We start from the raw sequence: 15527 nt of genomic DNA on the forward strand, positions 1-15527 counted from the left end.
CGATGTGGGCAGAATGCAATAAAAAAAATCCTCATGTACCGTTTATAGAGTGCACATTGACGAACCACAGGTGGCCATGGTTATTCGAGAGCTCTAGACTACGGCGTACCTCATGAACCACCGTGAAGTTGCAGGGCATTAAACTTTCGCAGTTTAATTGCTACCACTTGAGGATGTTATACAGGTTGAAAGGAGCACGATATGACATTGAAGGTCCTGTCTTCCATTTGGTAGAGGCCGCAAGCCCAGTATTTCTCGAAGGTAAACGCAGATAGCAATTAAAGAGGAATAAAACCGGTGTACTCCGTCAATACTGAACTTGCCATGTGCCCTGCATTCACAGGGCAAGGCAAGGCATCCTCCAACACGCGCGTTACGTGTTCAGCATCTCGAATACGCAGAATGAGCTGAGCAAGCAAGCGCCAGAAAAAAAAAACTACACGCTAGCATTGTCGATTCGCATGCGTCAAGAACAGCTTCTATTTGCAGCAAAAAAACGCGCGCGGAAGCGACGTTCGTTCAGCGCTACATAGTTCAGGAAATACCGGGTACTACTGTCCTCCACGCAGCTCCATAGAAGAAGAATGTCGCGCCATAGCGCTGATGTAAAATGCAGGTCTGCGGTCTTCATCCCGGGCAGCCCAGCATTCGAAGGCAGGACAGGCGCTACCGGTCGAGGCACTGAAACTGTGACGCGCTCCAGGAAATGCCCAGCCTCGCCGCGTCTATTTCACGCGTCGAGCACCACACTTGTGCGCGCGCTTCTGCTGCTGCACGGTCAAAAAATGAATGGGCATGCGCAGTTATCGCTGCACTTGAACGGACTCTTCAGCAGATTTAGCAGGGCGGCCGCTGAGATATACGGCACGTGCTGAAGATGAACGTGGACCAAACCATCGTGTTTGTAACACGCAAGTAGCACGCACGTTGTAACACGCACGTTGTGTCGCGTTTACATTGCACATGCGTCTGTTGACTGCCGCATGAGATGACGAAGCAATGAAACTTCTTTTGAAAAGGGAAATAGGGCGCAGAAGCTTTTCCCTGATAGGCAGGAGGTTGACTTTGATGGGGAATATCACACCAGTGTGTTAACTAGCTTAATTTTCAGATAATTCGTTATCGCTGTGGGCATCTGGCTGGTCACAATCTTCTGTTCTTCTCTGCCGTGCGTATCAGGCTTTCGCACCGTGTTCCCAGTCAACTGGGCCACGCATGTGCGTGGGGGCTGTCATCGGCAGGCGAGCGACACGTTTTCACAGCAAGACCAGGGGACGTATTTTGCGACTGTCACTTCAGCGATACTATCGCCTTTGCGTGACGTAGCCGATCAGCGCGCGCGCCTGATGGCGATACTATCGCCGAAAGTGATCGTCGCAGAATACGTCCCCAGAGATCAGGTGGAGTTTACAGACACGGAAGAAAGGTGGACGGGATTTGCGCTGAGCGTGCGAAAGACATCTGCTCGCTGTAAATACATCGGTCTAACAGTGAGCATGGCTCATGGATAATAAACATCACAGAAACATTCAGACAAATGTATCACGACGCTTCGGCTCCCCTTTAGGGGAAACCTGCTTCGCGTATCCCGAATGGAAGCCGAAATGATGCGTTTTCACCTAGAAATTTTACCGTGCCTGGAGTCAGTTTTCATGGCCCAAGCTTTGTCTTTGGTAAAGTAATTCTTTTTGTAGTACTGCGCTAACACAAAGGAACGGGCCACAGGTTCACGAGCTCGTCGCGAAATATATCTTTTTCTGGAAGCACCAGCCCAATGAATGTGTCAATAAATGGAGTCCTGCGCGAGCCCGCGTAAGCAGAAATTCTACCACTCGGTAGGCCTGCAAGCGCAGACAAATGAAGAATCGAACAAGACCACTCAGATACCTGCCCTGTTTGCTGTTTTCTGTGTCCACGTATTCTCGCCTGCCTTTCAGCAGTATGAATCCCCACCAATTTGCTCAACTTCCAGTTGTATGAAACAAAAATGCTGCGTGCGTTGGTAGAAATTTACGTTCAAAGTGCAGGTGTTACAGCATCGCAGTTGGAACGAGCTTTGCTTCTACAGCTAGTGCCATTAATGAATGTCATCCCTAACCACAGCATGTGAGCGATGTGGCTGGCAGTGAATGGCTTTGCATCGAAAAGTTTTCGCCACCGGTTCCGTGATAGAACTCGCCAGGGGCGTATAGCCATGGGGGTTGAGGGTGGGGCACACCGGGTCCGTGCCTCTGCCCGAAATTTCGCTGTACCAGAAGGCCACCTGCCCAGACTCCTCCATTTCCCGTCCCCGGTCAAACGCGCAGACGCACAACGCATGGCCTGAAGGAAACGCACCCCAAAGATTAACTAATGGCATCCGTGGCATCTGTGTCTAAACCTTATGTGATCGAATTTGCCCTGGTAACATGTTTTGCATCATAAAGGTTGCTGCATGCATGAGGGCGGAGACACAAACTGAACCTAAAGACGATAGAATAGAGGAAATACGGCAGATAAATCAGCGTACTGCATGCTTTCAGGGAGCCGTACCAAGTTCGTTGAGCGGGAAGAACTGAGGCAGTCCGTTAGATAAGGCCCACATTGTACTTATCACTCGCAAGAAATTATAAGAATATGATTTATTGATCAGACAGGGGTAGAATTGTAATGGAGAAAGGTAAACAGGGCTGCGAGATGAACAAAAAAGGCATTTTACGAAAACAGAGTCCCATGAATCAATTAATTGCTTGATGGAACCATAATAATTGGTGTCGTTCTAATCGACGCCGCAGAGGGATTATGATTCCTTGCTAAGTTAAGCGCTGACATAAATTTCAACCCTTACTGTCGCCAGCTCATTCTTTTGAGAGCCGTGAGCACCGCTCCATCTTCGCGACATCAAGAATAGCTCTTTGTAAAAGGCGTTGGCTTCTTCGGGCAAACAGCGGTCCGTTCTCGTCTCGTGGGCTTTGTCTTTGGTCTTCGCCGATGATGATGAAATGGTTCTACGGCCGCGCCGGCAGGTAGTAGTTCCGACGTCCGCAGCCGCCGTTCCTTCCTTGGCAGTTGACCGTCTCCAGATTCTTGTTGAGGCAGAAGCGAATCTCGGTCAGAACAGGCGCGTCCCTATTCTGAAAAATAAAAAAATAGGGGCAGCCACGTTAACACTATTGAGCACCTTTCAATTCCAAAGTCTTCGGCGGAAGCGCTTCGGAAGTGCGACAGCAGCAGTGCAAAGACGTTGTGACAAGGACATTATAGAAATTCTACATATTCCAGAGAATAGCGCGGATAGGAATCACTCCTTTCTACCCGGTCAAACACGTTGATCTCAACATAATGCCAAACATTGCGACCTGGTCTAGTTTCATGATGGAAACGTGGATGGCGTTCGTTTCAAAAAAGCCTTTTCAACGGACAATGAACGCTTTTCTGGTGTTATTAGCCTTCGATGTTTGTGCCATTCTGTATCATGATACCCGTGACATTATCACCGTGTCATGAAATGCCATTACATAATCGCGTGCTGGGTCACCTCTTTCTGGCTTGCTCCCTTCTCGTTCTTTCCTTACTTGAGGCATCGGCTTTTTACATCTTATGTGATGCTAGCATTCAAGCTCGGCAAATTCATTTACAGGTGCGCAGTTGACGCTCATAATGTACAGCCGCACATGCAAACCGCTATTTGAAGATGCAGATTCGGTAGCTGCCGGCTGCGTGTTGAACTTACGCTTTTCTCCAGTGCAAGAAAAGTAACGATCTGCCTTTGATGCGCGCGCGATAAGTGTGCTATACCGGCGAACAAACGCAGTAATGTGCACTCACCATCACAAAGTACTAATTTCACGTGTCAGTTAGTCCCTTTGTTATCTAGAGTAACACACCTAAATACATAAACATGAATGTATATAAATTATTCACACTCTTCCCTTTACTTAACATATATCACCCTTTTAACAAATCGATAAGCATCATAATTTCGGCATGCTTTCATTGGCTTCGGGGTTGCTAGATTGCCTGCTAACTGAATTCTTTTGAGAATTCCCATCTTTACTTTCTGGGAGAAGCAATCTGAATGGACCAAAATTGTTTGGATTTGTACTTACGGCTTGCTTTTGAGCGCTATATTTTTTAAAGCTTCTTATAAGCTGCAAAAGACAAATTTGGGCGTGCAGGTGACATTTTATGAAGTTAGAGCTCGTAATTCGCGATATTGCACTAATGCGATTGAGTGGCTACAAGGTGGACCTAACGCATCATGTCCAAGTGTACTTACATTTTTCCTAATATGTCTGTAGCGTTTGCATCTTCTACACTGGGAAAACAAATTCGTGCGTGTAACATATCCAATCTATTCATTCACGCTAAGCGTGTAAAGTTGCCGTTAGCACCTGTACAGTACAGTGCAATGCAAAGGGAATGAAACATACCCCTCTCCGAGATAAAAAGAATACTCATAATGTCTGTGAAATGGATACTATAACGGGCTCAACTGAAAGCGTTGCGAGTAGAAACGCACAAAACAAGAAAACGGAATGCCAAAAGAAGCGCGGAAGTAAATACATGAGACAGTAAAGCTGTCTGCGCACCATTCTCACATTTGGTTTAATATAACATACCCTTGAATAATGAATTAAATGTGTTCTAATTGCACGATGGCACTTTGCCTTGGCGTGTTCTAAATAATATGATTGTCGGAGCTACATCTCAAGGACCTGATTCCGCGAGAAACTTCAATAGACATCCCAGCTCATTTTTGGAATGTCCAGATTATGCGCTCATATGTGTTCGTTCCCGGAATAACTTCGGGCGAACTTCGGCTCGAAGCTTAGTAGGCTTGCATAATGTTGCGTAGTCGATGCGAAGCATGTACTCTTACACTAAGTTGCCTCACTTGTAACGTTGCCTCACTTTGCAATTTTACGCGTCTTGAGTTGGTAATGTGGGTCCTTTGAAGGCTAGTTCATTTGGTACCTCCTCCACTTAGCGGAGGAGGCATCTCTTGTAAATGTGAGTGCAGTGCTAATACTTATTTAGAGAAGGCATATCTAGACCGCCTGGCCGAAGCCACATCTTTTCGAATGCATGGGATATTTAAGAATTACAACTTTTCATAGGCTCCCGCCTTACATTTAATGCTGCTTCCGACTCAAGTGAGAGAAGCAATGGTCAATTACAATTTTGTAGACCATAGAGTGACGTATATGATAGTAAAATTACAATTATACACAGGTTTAAAAAGCTAAAGGTAAAACTCACCGGAACTCTTTGGCTGCAGACGATGTTGACCTTCTCTCGAATGTCGTCTGAGAGGGCGTTACGGATTTCTGCGGCCTGCAAACGATTTACAAACGTTGATTTAACGACACTACATAAAATTGTCGCTAGTGGCGGATATTGTGTTTTTCCAACCTAGAAAACTTCTAAACCAAATTTACACCTCTCGTGTACGCCAAACCAAAAATTTGCACACTTTTTGATGCAAGAAATCAATCTTGAACACCAAGTCGCTGCAAGTCCACGGAAGTCTGCAATGTCCGACTGTCGTCGCGAAGCACTGTTAGTAAGTGGCACTGAAGACACGCGCTTTTTGAAGTGTGGCAACCATGTACGGAAACTTCATGCATGAGTAACTGTCTTAAATTTCACCCTAGTTAACTAAACATTACTACCGTTGTCAATGGGCTCAGATATTGTGGGACTGTCCCCATTTTCAGTACGTTCTCCAGAGTCCTAGCAAGACTTTGTATGGACTTCCATTTATCTAGGAATAAAGCGTGACGATCCTCATAGCCAGTTGTCTATTCGAAGCGAACATGCACTATTTTACGAATTTTGAACACGGTGAGAGTTGTTTGCCCAGCCTTCTCATGCGCTTGTTGAATTTAATTATTTTCGCTTGCCAGGAACGCGGATAGGAAATCGGATTCCCCGATGAACTGCTTGCAAAATCAACCACATGATATGCGGAGGTCATCTTGAGAAGGCTTAAAGGGATGGTAAAGAAAAATAATAAGTCGAGTTATATCCACAGAGTATTCGTGCAGAAGTCTGTAATCGTTTTCAAAATGCCAATATACGTCTTTGATGTGTATAAAATTGTCAACGAAGGTTCCGCTGCTGCTCCTCAACTTGAATCGCCTGTGCCCAAACGGACGAGTCGATGCAATCCCCACGTGAAATATCTCTCTGCCTTTCTCTGTGAATCGGCCAGTGCTGACGTCACATGAGAGGACCCAAAATAGGTGCAAGGCACTACTACAAGTTATAATTTTCATACTGTTTTCAACTTACAATATATACGTACGTTCTCGCTACGAATGACGAAAGGGATTTGACTTCTGTATTATAGAATACAGAAGACAAATCCCTTAATCTAGACCAACTTCAGATTTTCATTAGGTGTCCCTTTAAGGTCTATTAAGCTGAACTTTTCCCTTTCGATAATCGTTCTCTCTCTCTCTGAACTTCCTTTATATAATGGAAGCACTTCCATGGCAACGATTTCTGCAACCAATTTCAGGACAATTTTTAGTAATAAGAAACACACAAACCTGAATTGGATTAGCCAGCATTTGCTGTCTTTGCCTGTTTTTCATGTCCCAATCGGTATTTCTCAGGTTACGTGTTTAACAATTCCAAATTTAACTGACCGACGTAACAGTGTTTGTTATAAGGAGCAAGTAGAGCTAGGCAATTCATGTATCGCTCGAGTAGACCGAAATACCGGAGTTCAACCACGTTAAACCCACATGTAGTTAAAGAAATACAGGTTTCCCAAGCTAACTTTAGGTTCTCTTCGTGATCGGCGCTCACACCCTGTTCATTATCTTCCAGGTGAGCGGCAAACCACGTTTCACGACTTCACTTCGTCTGCTACGCGCAACATACGTAATTCCACGTTCATAAGGTTCTACGTTCATAAGGTTCCACGTATTAAAAGCGCTTGCACGGCCGCAACAATAGATAGCGCCACTGCCATTATCACCCCCCCCTTCCCCTTCCCACTTCACCCCACACCCTTCCTAAAGAGAGAGCAATTCTAAACCGGCGTCGCTGCAGACCATGCCAGCACACTTATGTGTTCTGAACAGTGTGTGTTCAATAATAGCGCCATACAAAATGCACTCCTATGTGTTATCTCTGAGGTTAATTTTTGCGCTAGCGAGCCAATAATCTAGACGGAAAATTCATTGCACTGGGTTCGCTTATCGACACAACATTGGGTATTTTGTCTGATAATTCTTACACAAGATAACCCTCGGTGAAGCGGTAGCTCAGTTGTTCAGTGCATCCTTTGCATGCAACCAGACAATGCGCTGTTCACGATAACCATTTCAGTTTACTTCAGTTACATTTCGCATGCAAAATATTCGCAGTACGTGTAAATGAAGTCGCCTGTACTCACCGAGTACGTTCTGACGACGCTGGGCCTAATAAGGCTGTTCGAGAGAAATCTGCGCAAAAAAGAGAGTGGCAAATTAGCAAAAGCTCACGGAGGAAAGTCATGTCAAAGGTACGTAAGCCGAGTAATGCACATGGTTGTCAACGGTAGTGTGCCAATAGTAGCGTTTACTCGCATGGGTCTAAACCTTGACACGGTGGTGCCGATATTGCCAAGGGGAAGAGATCACCAACAGGAATTGTGAAATTTAGGTTACAAGTTCAACCACACCTCGCACAAGAAAAGAGCTGCTGTAAAAATTTTAAAAATAATTTTTCGTGCCATCACTCAATGCTGAAGTTGATGAACGACGTTCAAGGCATCAAACTCACTGTCTAGGAGTAGAATTAAAGTTCAACGTAATTTTGAATGAATTTTCAGTGAATTGGCAAATAAAACAATTGTAATGCAGCGTCTGCCAGAGAGAGAACAAAAGCGGCTTTCTTCAGTAAGAGAACGAAAGAAAGAGAAAAAGAGTAAGAAGGGAAAAAACATACGAGAAAGACACGAAATTTGACAAACAAGAACAAGTGACGGGGAAATTACGAAATCAAATTGCGTAAGGAAGAAGAGTTCGCGAAATGACAACGAAAGAACAGAAATTGATTAAAGAAAAGGGGAGCGAACGGTACTAGAAGTATAGCAGAGAGAGATGGGCCGACGAGAACGGTGGCGCACCTCCCGCTGCTGCTTCGTCAACTCACTGGAATATGTTGTACTTTTTGTAGACAGCGAGCGTGGAGTTGAAGAAGTTGAAGAGGCCGTTCAGTGCGGGAACGTCGCCGGCGCAGGTGCCGTGCTTCTGCCACTGGTGGCGCCTGGAAAATAAAGAAAGACAACGTTTTGCTTGCTCACCAGTGAGCACCCATAGGTGCGCGTAGCATCGAGTATGGCGTATAGATCATACGTAAGCACAGTGCGGGATATCGGTGCAAGTGGCGATGTCTTGCGATGACGGGCCCAACCAAAGTGCGCGCGCAGGGTTTTGCGATGGCCAGCGATGTTCTACTTGTGCGCTCACTCAAAGGTGGTAAGCAGCAATATAGTTCAAGTGAAATTATGTTTTGCTGCGTTGCTTATCGTGTGAGATGTGTACACCTAAAGCGCATTCTCGTTGAACACACTGTGCTATCAGTAATGTCTATCTCGACTTAACGTTGACTCTTTCACCCGTCTTGCTTGCCCGCAAAGCGCTGCAATGACACTAACCGAATGAATTCGAAACGCTTCAGTCGAGTATCAAAGCTTAGTAAGGTGGACTGCGATTTGTAAGGCCATCCAATAGTGTCTGCGTACTCCAGCATTGGCAGCTCTAAAAATGTAATGCAAATCGGCAACTAAACTTTAGTGCGAGAAGAAAAGGACTCAACTAGCGATAATGAAACCATATTATCGCTTCAATACACCCACTTATTCTCGTAAAACAGCTTTAAAGCTGTCCGGCACGACTTCGTACCACTGTCGGAGCACTCTAAAATGACCTGTACAGTATGCCATTCGATTCGTTGCACTTTTGTGTTTTTAAAGCTACCCGAAAGGCGACATATAGAATCAGTATGTATTCGCAGTAGAACGAGGACAAGGTGGTCAGCTGACTCACCAAAAAGTGAAGTATCGTGCTTCGGCACTCGTCAGTGAAGGCCAGTACTTGTTGAGGTCCCTCTTAATGGGCTGCAAGGAAATGACGGGAAAGAGGCGATATATATATATATATATATATATATATATATATATATATATATACACATCACCGTAGACTACGCCATATTAGGAAGATGTTGTGATGTGAATTTCAGAATCGTCTGGGTTTGTACATGTCTCCTATTTTGTTTTGCTTGCAAATAAAACGAAAAGAGTGAGCGTATTGTTTGCAAGATTTCGACCGCACTCACGTCGAGGACACGGCCGTTGAACTGTTCGTCTATGCAGAAGCTTGGCGAAGTGTTGTCACCAGCAGGCCTGCACATGAATGAATGTGAGGATGAACGAATGGTCCGTACCTAAAAGCAAGGAAGTATATCATAGCCGACCTTTAGTTTTTACGTACGCTATGCCTGCTAACAGACTTAACTCCCAAATATATAGCCGCGTCGTCGAAGCCGATATCATCACGCCACCTTACGCAATTAAGCAGGCATATAAGGGCACAAACTTATATAAATTACGCATTGATCTTGAAATGTACAATCAGTCACAGTTCCCGGTACCTTAATGTATCAACATTTGAGCAGAATATCGGGTACAGGAAACTCATGCAGTTCTGGAATAGTCGAACGGAAACACCACAACACACGGAACAAAGAGACTGGTCAAAGCTCGTGCTTATATATCTCTTGCCACGTTTCCTTCCTGTCCCGCTGGTTCCATCCCGTCGGACTATCGCACGAGTTCATACTCCGCTCAGTTCCTCGTTGTCGTCCTTCACTATAGTACTCTGAGCCTTGTGCAATGATCTACAACACCGCGTGTCGTAACTCTCCCTGTTAAGGGACATACACGTCGTCGCATCAACTCTGGTACATTGGAACAGCCGTGGGAGCACTTTCAAAGGACGTAGAAGTTTCCGACTGTCGCAACCTGTTGCCGCGACACATTATGGGAGAGCCGGGTCACGGGATCTTATTGGGGTCAAGTGAGACCGCGGCTATACTCACGCGAAATGCGGTTGCGCAGCTTCCCGCGCGAAAGTTCCACTCACCAAAGGCCGTGGATGGTCCAGTAGTTTTTCTTGCTGGTTGAGACGCACTGCACAAAACAAATGCGCATTTCTGGAAATACAGTGACAACTCGGATTGCCGCCATCGCACTTTAGCTTGTTCTGTATGCTCTCTGATGTATTTGACAAAAACATTTTCGATAGTAAACTCGGCTTGCCTTCGCATTCGCAATTTTTACAGACCTTCTGTGTGAAAATGTAGCAGTTAGAGAGAAAATTGTTCTGATTTGTGCGGTATATAGTGGCTATCGACGTTAGGTGAAGCAGTGGATTGTTGCGAAGCCACAAACTAATCTGAGTGCTATTACGCCGGAAAGATATCCACAATTACTAAGGAATGCTTTGAAATCACCCTTTCATTCGTGAGGCCATAACATTGGCACCTTTTGCGACATTTTCCAGAGCAAAAGCAATAGTTGTATGCGCGAAAATCGACAAGCTCGAGCCTTTCCTTGAAGAGGAAATCTGTATATTGCTGTACGAAATAACCTAGACATTTAGGTCAGGGGTTCGAAATAATACACTCGTTAACCATAAATGAGCAGAATAATGGGGTACACGACAGCAGTGTAGCTATGTCAGAGAGGAAGGGGTGGGGGATAGGTAGAAAAAGAAGAGGTCCCTGAGAAACAGTAACACTGCTCTGCTTCAGCTTTTAAGAGGAGCTTAAGCTTGGGGCCAGCTCTGATTTCCCTTTTCAAATGCATGTAAAATGAACAAATCCTTTTATGAGACAGCTGCTGGACTAACTTGAAGGAAATGTGCGGCATTTAAAAGATAAAGTTAAATTGTAGCAACTTTAGGGAGCATAACTTTCATTTAGGACCTCTAAGTTTTCAGAGATGACCAAAAATTGGTAGATTTCCCAATAATAGAAGCACGAACTTTAGGAACCAGTAACACTAAACGAGAAATAGATATCCCAATTCGTTAAACTTCGCTTGTTAGTGCAGTTCAATTGGCCAAGTATGATTTATGAATTTATAGCTTACGCGAAATTGTTAAAACGTTTACGAGGGTTCTGGAAGAGCCTTCCTGACAGATTGGTGGTACATTTCAGATTGGCGTATTACGCACCAATTCTGTATGGCAGTATAGCAATCTTCAATGATGTTTCTTTAACGAATTATGGCATAAACCGATAGTTCACTTTCTACAGTTCCAAGATTTTAAGTTTCATTTAAATGCAACACAGATCATCAAAATTGATGAGTGGTAGCCGAAAAGAACGAATTCCCTGTTCCGATGTACAATAATAAAGTTTGTGCTGATGCTTCGTATGAATCAAAAGAGAAAGTTGAATTCTAGCGACTGTAGAAACAGAATTTTGATTTCGTGCTCCAACTTTCTCACAAAAGTTTTAACAAAAATTGATTTTCCCTTGGAAAATTGAAGCACAAAGTTTAAAAATCCGTAACTCAGAACCACAAGCCGTTATCTTAATTCTATCAGCTGCATCTGTTAGAGCAGCTCGTGCGGATAAACGTAATTTATAAATTTACACAATAGGTGAAATTTAAGAACGTCTACAAGGGTTCTGCAAAAGTCCTTCTGACAAATTAGCAGCATATTCCAAAACAGTGTATAATATATCAATATTGTTTGCTTTAGATGTGTTATTAGGCGCAGTAAACAGCATTTCGAGTCCTTTATTGCTTATTTAGTGAGTTGTAAACTCGTTTCCTCATTTTCCTAAATATTGCTTTCCTTCTACAAAAAAGGTTATGGTACAAAATAAACCGATTTCCTCGAGTTGATACATATTAACATTTACTTTCAATTGCAACAAACCTCATCAGACTTGGTGCAGTGGTTACCGAGGACGGAATCTCGACCAAAAGTTCCAGATTTCATGTCGAATGTTGAAAGGGTTTAGATTAAATAAGAGTAGAGTTTATTTTAACAAACTCAGACAGACGTGAGTCGATCAATAGGGCTATAGAAGAGGCGCATATAACTATTTCTGTTAATAAGGTTGAGTAGATATCGACTGGTTGAAAGAACAAATTTGTTCCTGAAAAATAAATGTTGCGGTCTACCGTAGCTTCATCGCCTTTCCTTCTTCCCTTCGTTGCATTATCTCGTTTAGTTTTCTTTTGCAGATGCCTATGTAACTGTGGACAACTGATCCTCTCACTTCTCCCACCCCTTTCAAGTTTTGTACATGATAAATGAAATACAGGAGCACTGAAAATATATTTGTGCGAGCGGCCTCATTTTTGTTCGAGTCCCACAATGTCAGTGTTCTGAAAGACAACAATGACTCTTGTATCAAAAACAATCAGCAAAAAAAGAAGAAAAAGAAATGCAAAAGCGATTTAATCATTTGTAGAGTTCTCATTTTCAATGTCGAGATCCGATTCAGGTATGCATATGCACATCCTCCTCTGTCACCTGTTATGAAGAACTCTTGACAAAGCAGGACTGCCAACTAGCCTTGACGTCAGTCCCATTGAGCCGATCTTGATTGTATTGAAATGACCTTGAAATTACGGTTTTCAAATGGTTTTGCTATTCTCACGCAAACACACTGAACAGATTTAGATGAAAATGTTCGTATCTTGTCAAGCTATGGAATATTGTAAATGCTGTGTTGAATGCACGTTCTTTGCATTTGATGGAGTATTTTCGAGTTGTCAATGTGTGTTTTGAGGAGGACGCTATGGGGACATTGCCGTATGGTTGCTTTCTCGTGAGTTTATTTAACGGCGTTAGTGGGGCTAGCCAAGCTGCCGTAACGCAGATTTCAGCCCACTGTCCCCTGCCCCTCATTCATGTTTTGTATGCTGTAATGCGATGAAATAAATTAGTTCAAACTCTGCATACTTGTGGTTCAGCGGCACATATTCCGGGGCTCCACTGCTGACTGAGGATGAAGTAGTCGTAAGTGGCGTTGGGCGAACCGGCCGGAGTGCGTGGTCGGTCGGGCCGCCTCCGGCGGTCCGTCCGGGCGTCGGCAGCGCCAGAGCCACCGCGAGTCGGCGAATGCGACCGGGTGTTGGACGACGGACCTCCGCTGTGCGCGGGCCTCGCTGGGCTGGGAGCTCGCTGAGCGTTCTGCGCCCAGCTTCGTTTGTGCGAGGGTGAGAAGGAAGATGTAAGAGGACGCGAAGCACAGCAAAACCAAGGTCCGACGTTATGCGCGATTCAATACGGACAATATCTAGTAGCACACCGAGTACGATGCGCATCACATTAGTGACAAACACAGAAAAGAGCGTAAAGAATACGCTACACACGAGCGGCGAAATGCATTGTGTGCCTTCGTTTTCATTCGTATCGTGTCCCTTTGCTTAGAACCTGCTTTTAATCTCGGGAATACTCACCAACTACTTGAAGTTTCTCATTTCTGGGACGAGTTGGGTAGACACAAGCCCGCTTGAACATAGTAAACATTAAATGTGAACCAAGGACACTGACAGTGAGTCCAGTTCAGCTCTTGGAGTTAAGCCGGTAGGTTCGTCAAATCGTGCGCAAAGAGAGCCACAAAATGTGTTACGCTAGATTGGGAAACCACAATGCAGTATTAGCATTCATTTGTAGCCCAAGAGCTATAGGCAAAGTGCCAACTAAAAAAAGGAAAATTTGGTGTTTCACTTTGTTCCTGCTAGTAATGTGCGTGTTTGTTGCCGTGGAGCCTGTATACCATTTCGTTACATTGCTGTACTTCCCCCGTTATGTGCCTTTAATACGAGCGTGTTTTGGATTATAATGACCAAACCATGGTTATAAGTATAACAGCTGTACTTTAACGCACTAAAGTATTGGCATACACACTTGCACAGTTCACTAGCGCGTTAAATTCAGGCTACCGAACGAACAAATGAAACAACCGGCATATTGGACTTTTATGCGGATACTGTTTACGAACAAGATCATTCCAAGATGACACTGACCACCATCCGAAACTAAGATGGTAATGCAGTCAGTTTGGCTACCACTTGACGTACATGAAATTTCAGAACACTGCTACAGCGTCATAAACTTTTCGCGATACTTAAGATACAGTGAATTTAGCTGGCTGGTACATATAGTGTCGGAAAATGCAAGCATGGTACGATAGCATAATGGACCTCACGAGGCAGTAGGCCTAAGCCCGAGGCATGTACAACAAGAAATACACGTCGACAAAACAGCAAGGATGAACGCTAGGATACTATGGGTCACTAACTGCGGAACAAACACAATAAACACTTCATAGCACTTCACTGATACGAAATTGTGAAACTTATTTTAAAGTGGAGCTACTTGAGGTACCATTGCAGAGTCACTTCATTTCTTCTCCTCTTCATGTGTACAGACCAAATGTCGTTTCACAACATAAGCTGTTTTTCTTTTTTTTTTTGCTGCGTGCCCGTAACAATCTTCTAGCGCAAAAACAATTTTGATATGCATAACCAACTCACCGAAATCACAAATTTGACGGAATTGTTTCGCTTATCTTACGAACGTTGCACTAAGCAACGGGCACAATAATAGCAGAAATGAGTATCTATCAGAACATTGTCCTTCGTAAAACCCGGGAGTTGATGGCAGGGAGTTTGATGTAAACCTGGGAGTTTGATGTCAGGAGCACTATCGTTTTCCCCAACCTTGACTTTGCGCTCAAGCCTTCACGCATCGCTTCGCAATGACAAGGAATGAAATTCAAGAGCATACCTCTGTGCGGCCATCGAGGCGAGGACGACCAGCAGCACCACCGTAACCAGGGTTCGGCGTGTCAACGCCATGTTTCGGAGCTACCGGGCAGGGTCCCCTGTCAGTCGACGCTTTCCTGGACGCGGCTGCCTTGACTGTTCGTTACCCGGCGAACGGCTTCGTTTGAAAGCGTCGTCGTTCCTTTCTCCTAGCGGCGCAGCGTCGACGCAGAAACTACAAGGGCCCGCAAAGCGAACAGCACATTATGAGGAAGGGGTAAGCAGCTACGAGAAGGGGAGGAGAAGGCTGACATAGCAATCGCTTAGAGAATGGCCAAGTAACAAGAAAATAATCAACACAAGGAGCTGTCGCTCAACCACCACTCACGAGACGGCTGCTTCTGCGCGACCTTCACGCCTAATCTAGATGCCAGAGTGCAGGAAACAAGTAACTCACAAAAGAGAAGCGAGGGCACTCAAGAGAGGGGATCCGGTTTCACCGCATCCAACTCGTTCAGTCAACGCCGGTGGGCCCGCGGCCTCTCCCAACGAGCGCTAGCCTTAGATTAAAAAAAGACGGAAGGGGGAGGAGCGGCAGGGGCTTCCCCGACAGCCTTCTCAGCACGTGCGCTCGCGCTGGCGGAAACGAATCAACAAAGCCCGAAGACAGAACAGCGACCTCCCCATGTGGTTCTGCACTTTGCTCGTAAATACAGGTAGAAACTATGCAGTTCTGGCACAACTGGCC

General features: G+C 44.8%; 2 protein-coding genes across 2 annotated transcripts in view; both read right to left on the reverse strand.

The window, feature by feature from the left end:
- Window positions 1-2603: 2603 nt before the first annotated feature.
- Window positions 2604-15007, reverse strand: LOC142588356 (ribonuclease Oy-like). The gene is made up of 9 exons (XM_075699990.1): window positions 14802-15007; window positions 12969-13209; window positions 10125-10171; window positions 9319-9385; window positions 9027-9097; window positions 8131-8244; window positions 7391-7439; window positions 5242-5316; window positions 2604-3113 (listed from the first exon to the last, which is right to left on the reverse strand). Exons 1-9 carry the CDS (start codon window positions 14870-14872, stop codon window positions 2988-2990), a joined length of 861 nt encoding a protein of 286 aa, XP_075556105.1. The 5' UTR covers window positions 14873-15007; the 3' UTR covers window positions 2604-2987.
- The window catches only part of LOC142588355 (xaa-Arg dipeptidase-like), a 76599-nt gene continuing 75958 nt past the window's right edge, over window positions 14887-15527 (reverse strand). Inside the window, exon 7 of the mRNA XM_075699989.1 lies at window positions 14887-15014. Coding sequence (XP_075556104.1) covers window positions 14989-15014 — 26 coding nt within the window. The 3' untranslated portion in view covers window positions 14887-14988. The remainder of the gene's footprint in view (window positions 15015-15527) is intronic.

The sequence above is a fragment of the Dermacentor variabilis genome, chromosome 7, assembly GCF_050947875.1.
Source record: "Dermacentor variabilis isolate Ectoservices chromosome 7, ASM5094787v1, whole genome shotgun sequence".
In the NCBI taxonomy this organism is placed as follows: Eukaryota; Metazoa; Arthropoda; class Arachnida; order Ixodida; family Ixodidae; genus Dermacentor; species Dermacentor variabilis.

Coding starts and splice junctions, on each gene's coding strand:
- LOC142588356 (XM_075699990.1), bottom strand. CDS start 14,872: ATGGCGTTGACACGCCGAACCCTGGTTACGGTGGTGCTGCTGGTCGTC. Junction 8,245..9,026: donor GCACGATACTTCACTTTTTG/GTGAGTCAGCTG, acceptor TTTATTTTCCAG/GCGCCACCAGTGGCAGAAGC. Junction 3,114..5,241: donor TCTGCAGCCAAAGAGTTCCG/GTGAGTTTTACC, acceptor TTTATTTTTCAG/AATAGGGACGCGCCTGTTCT.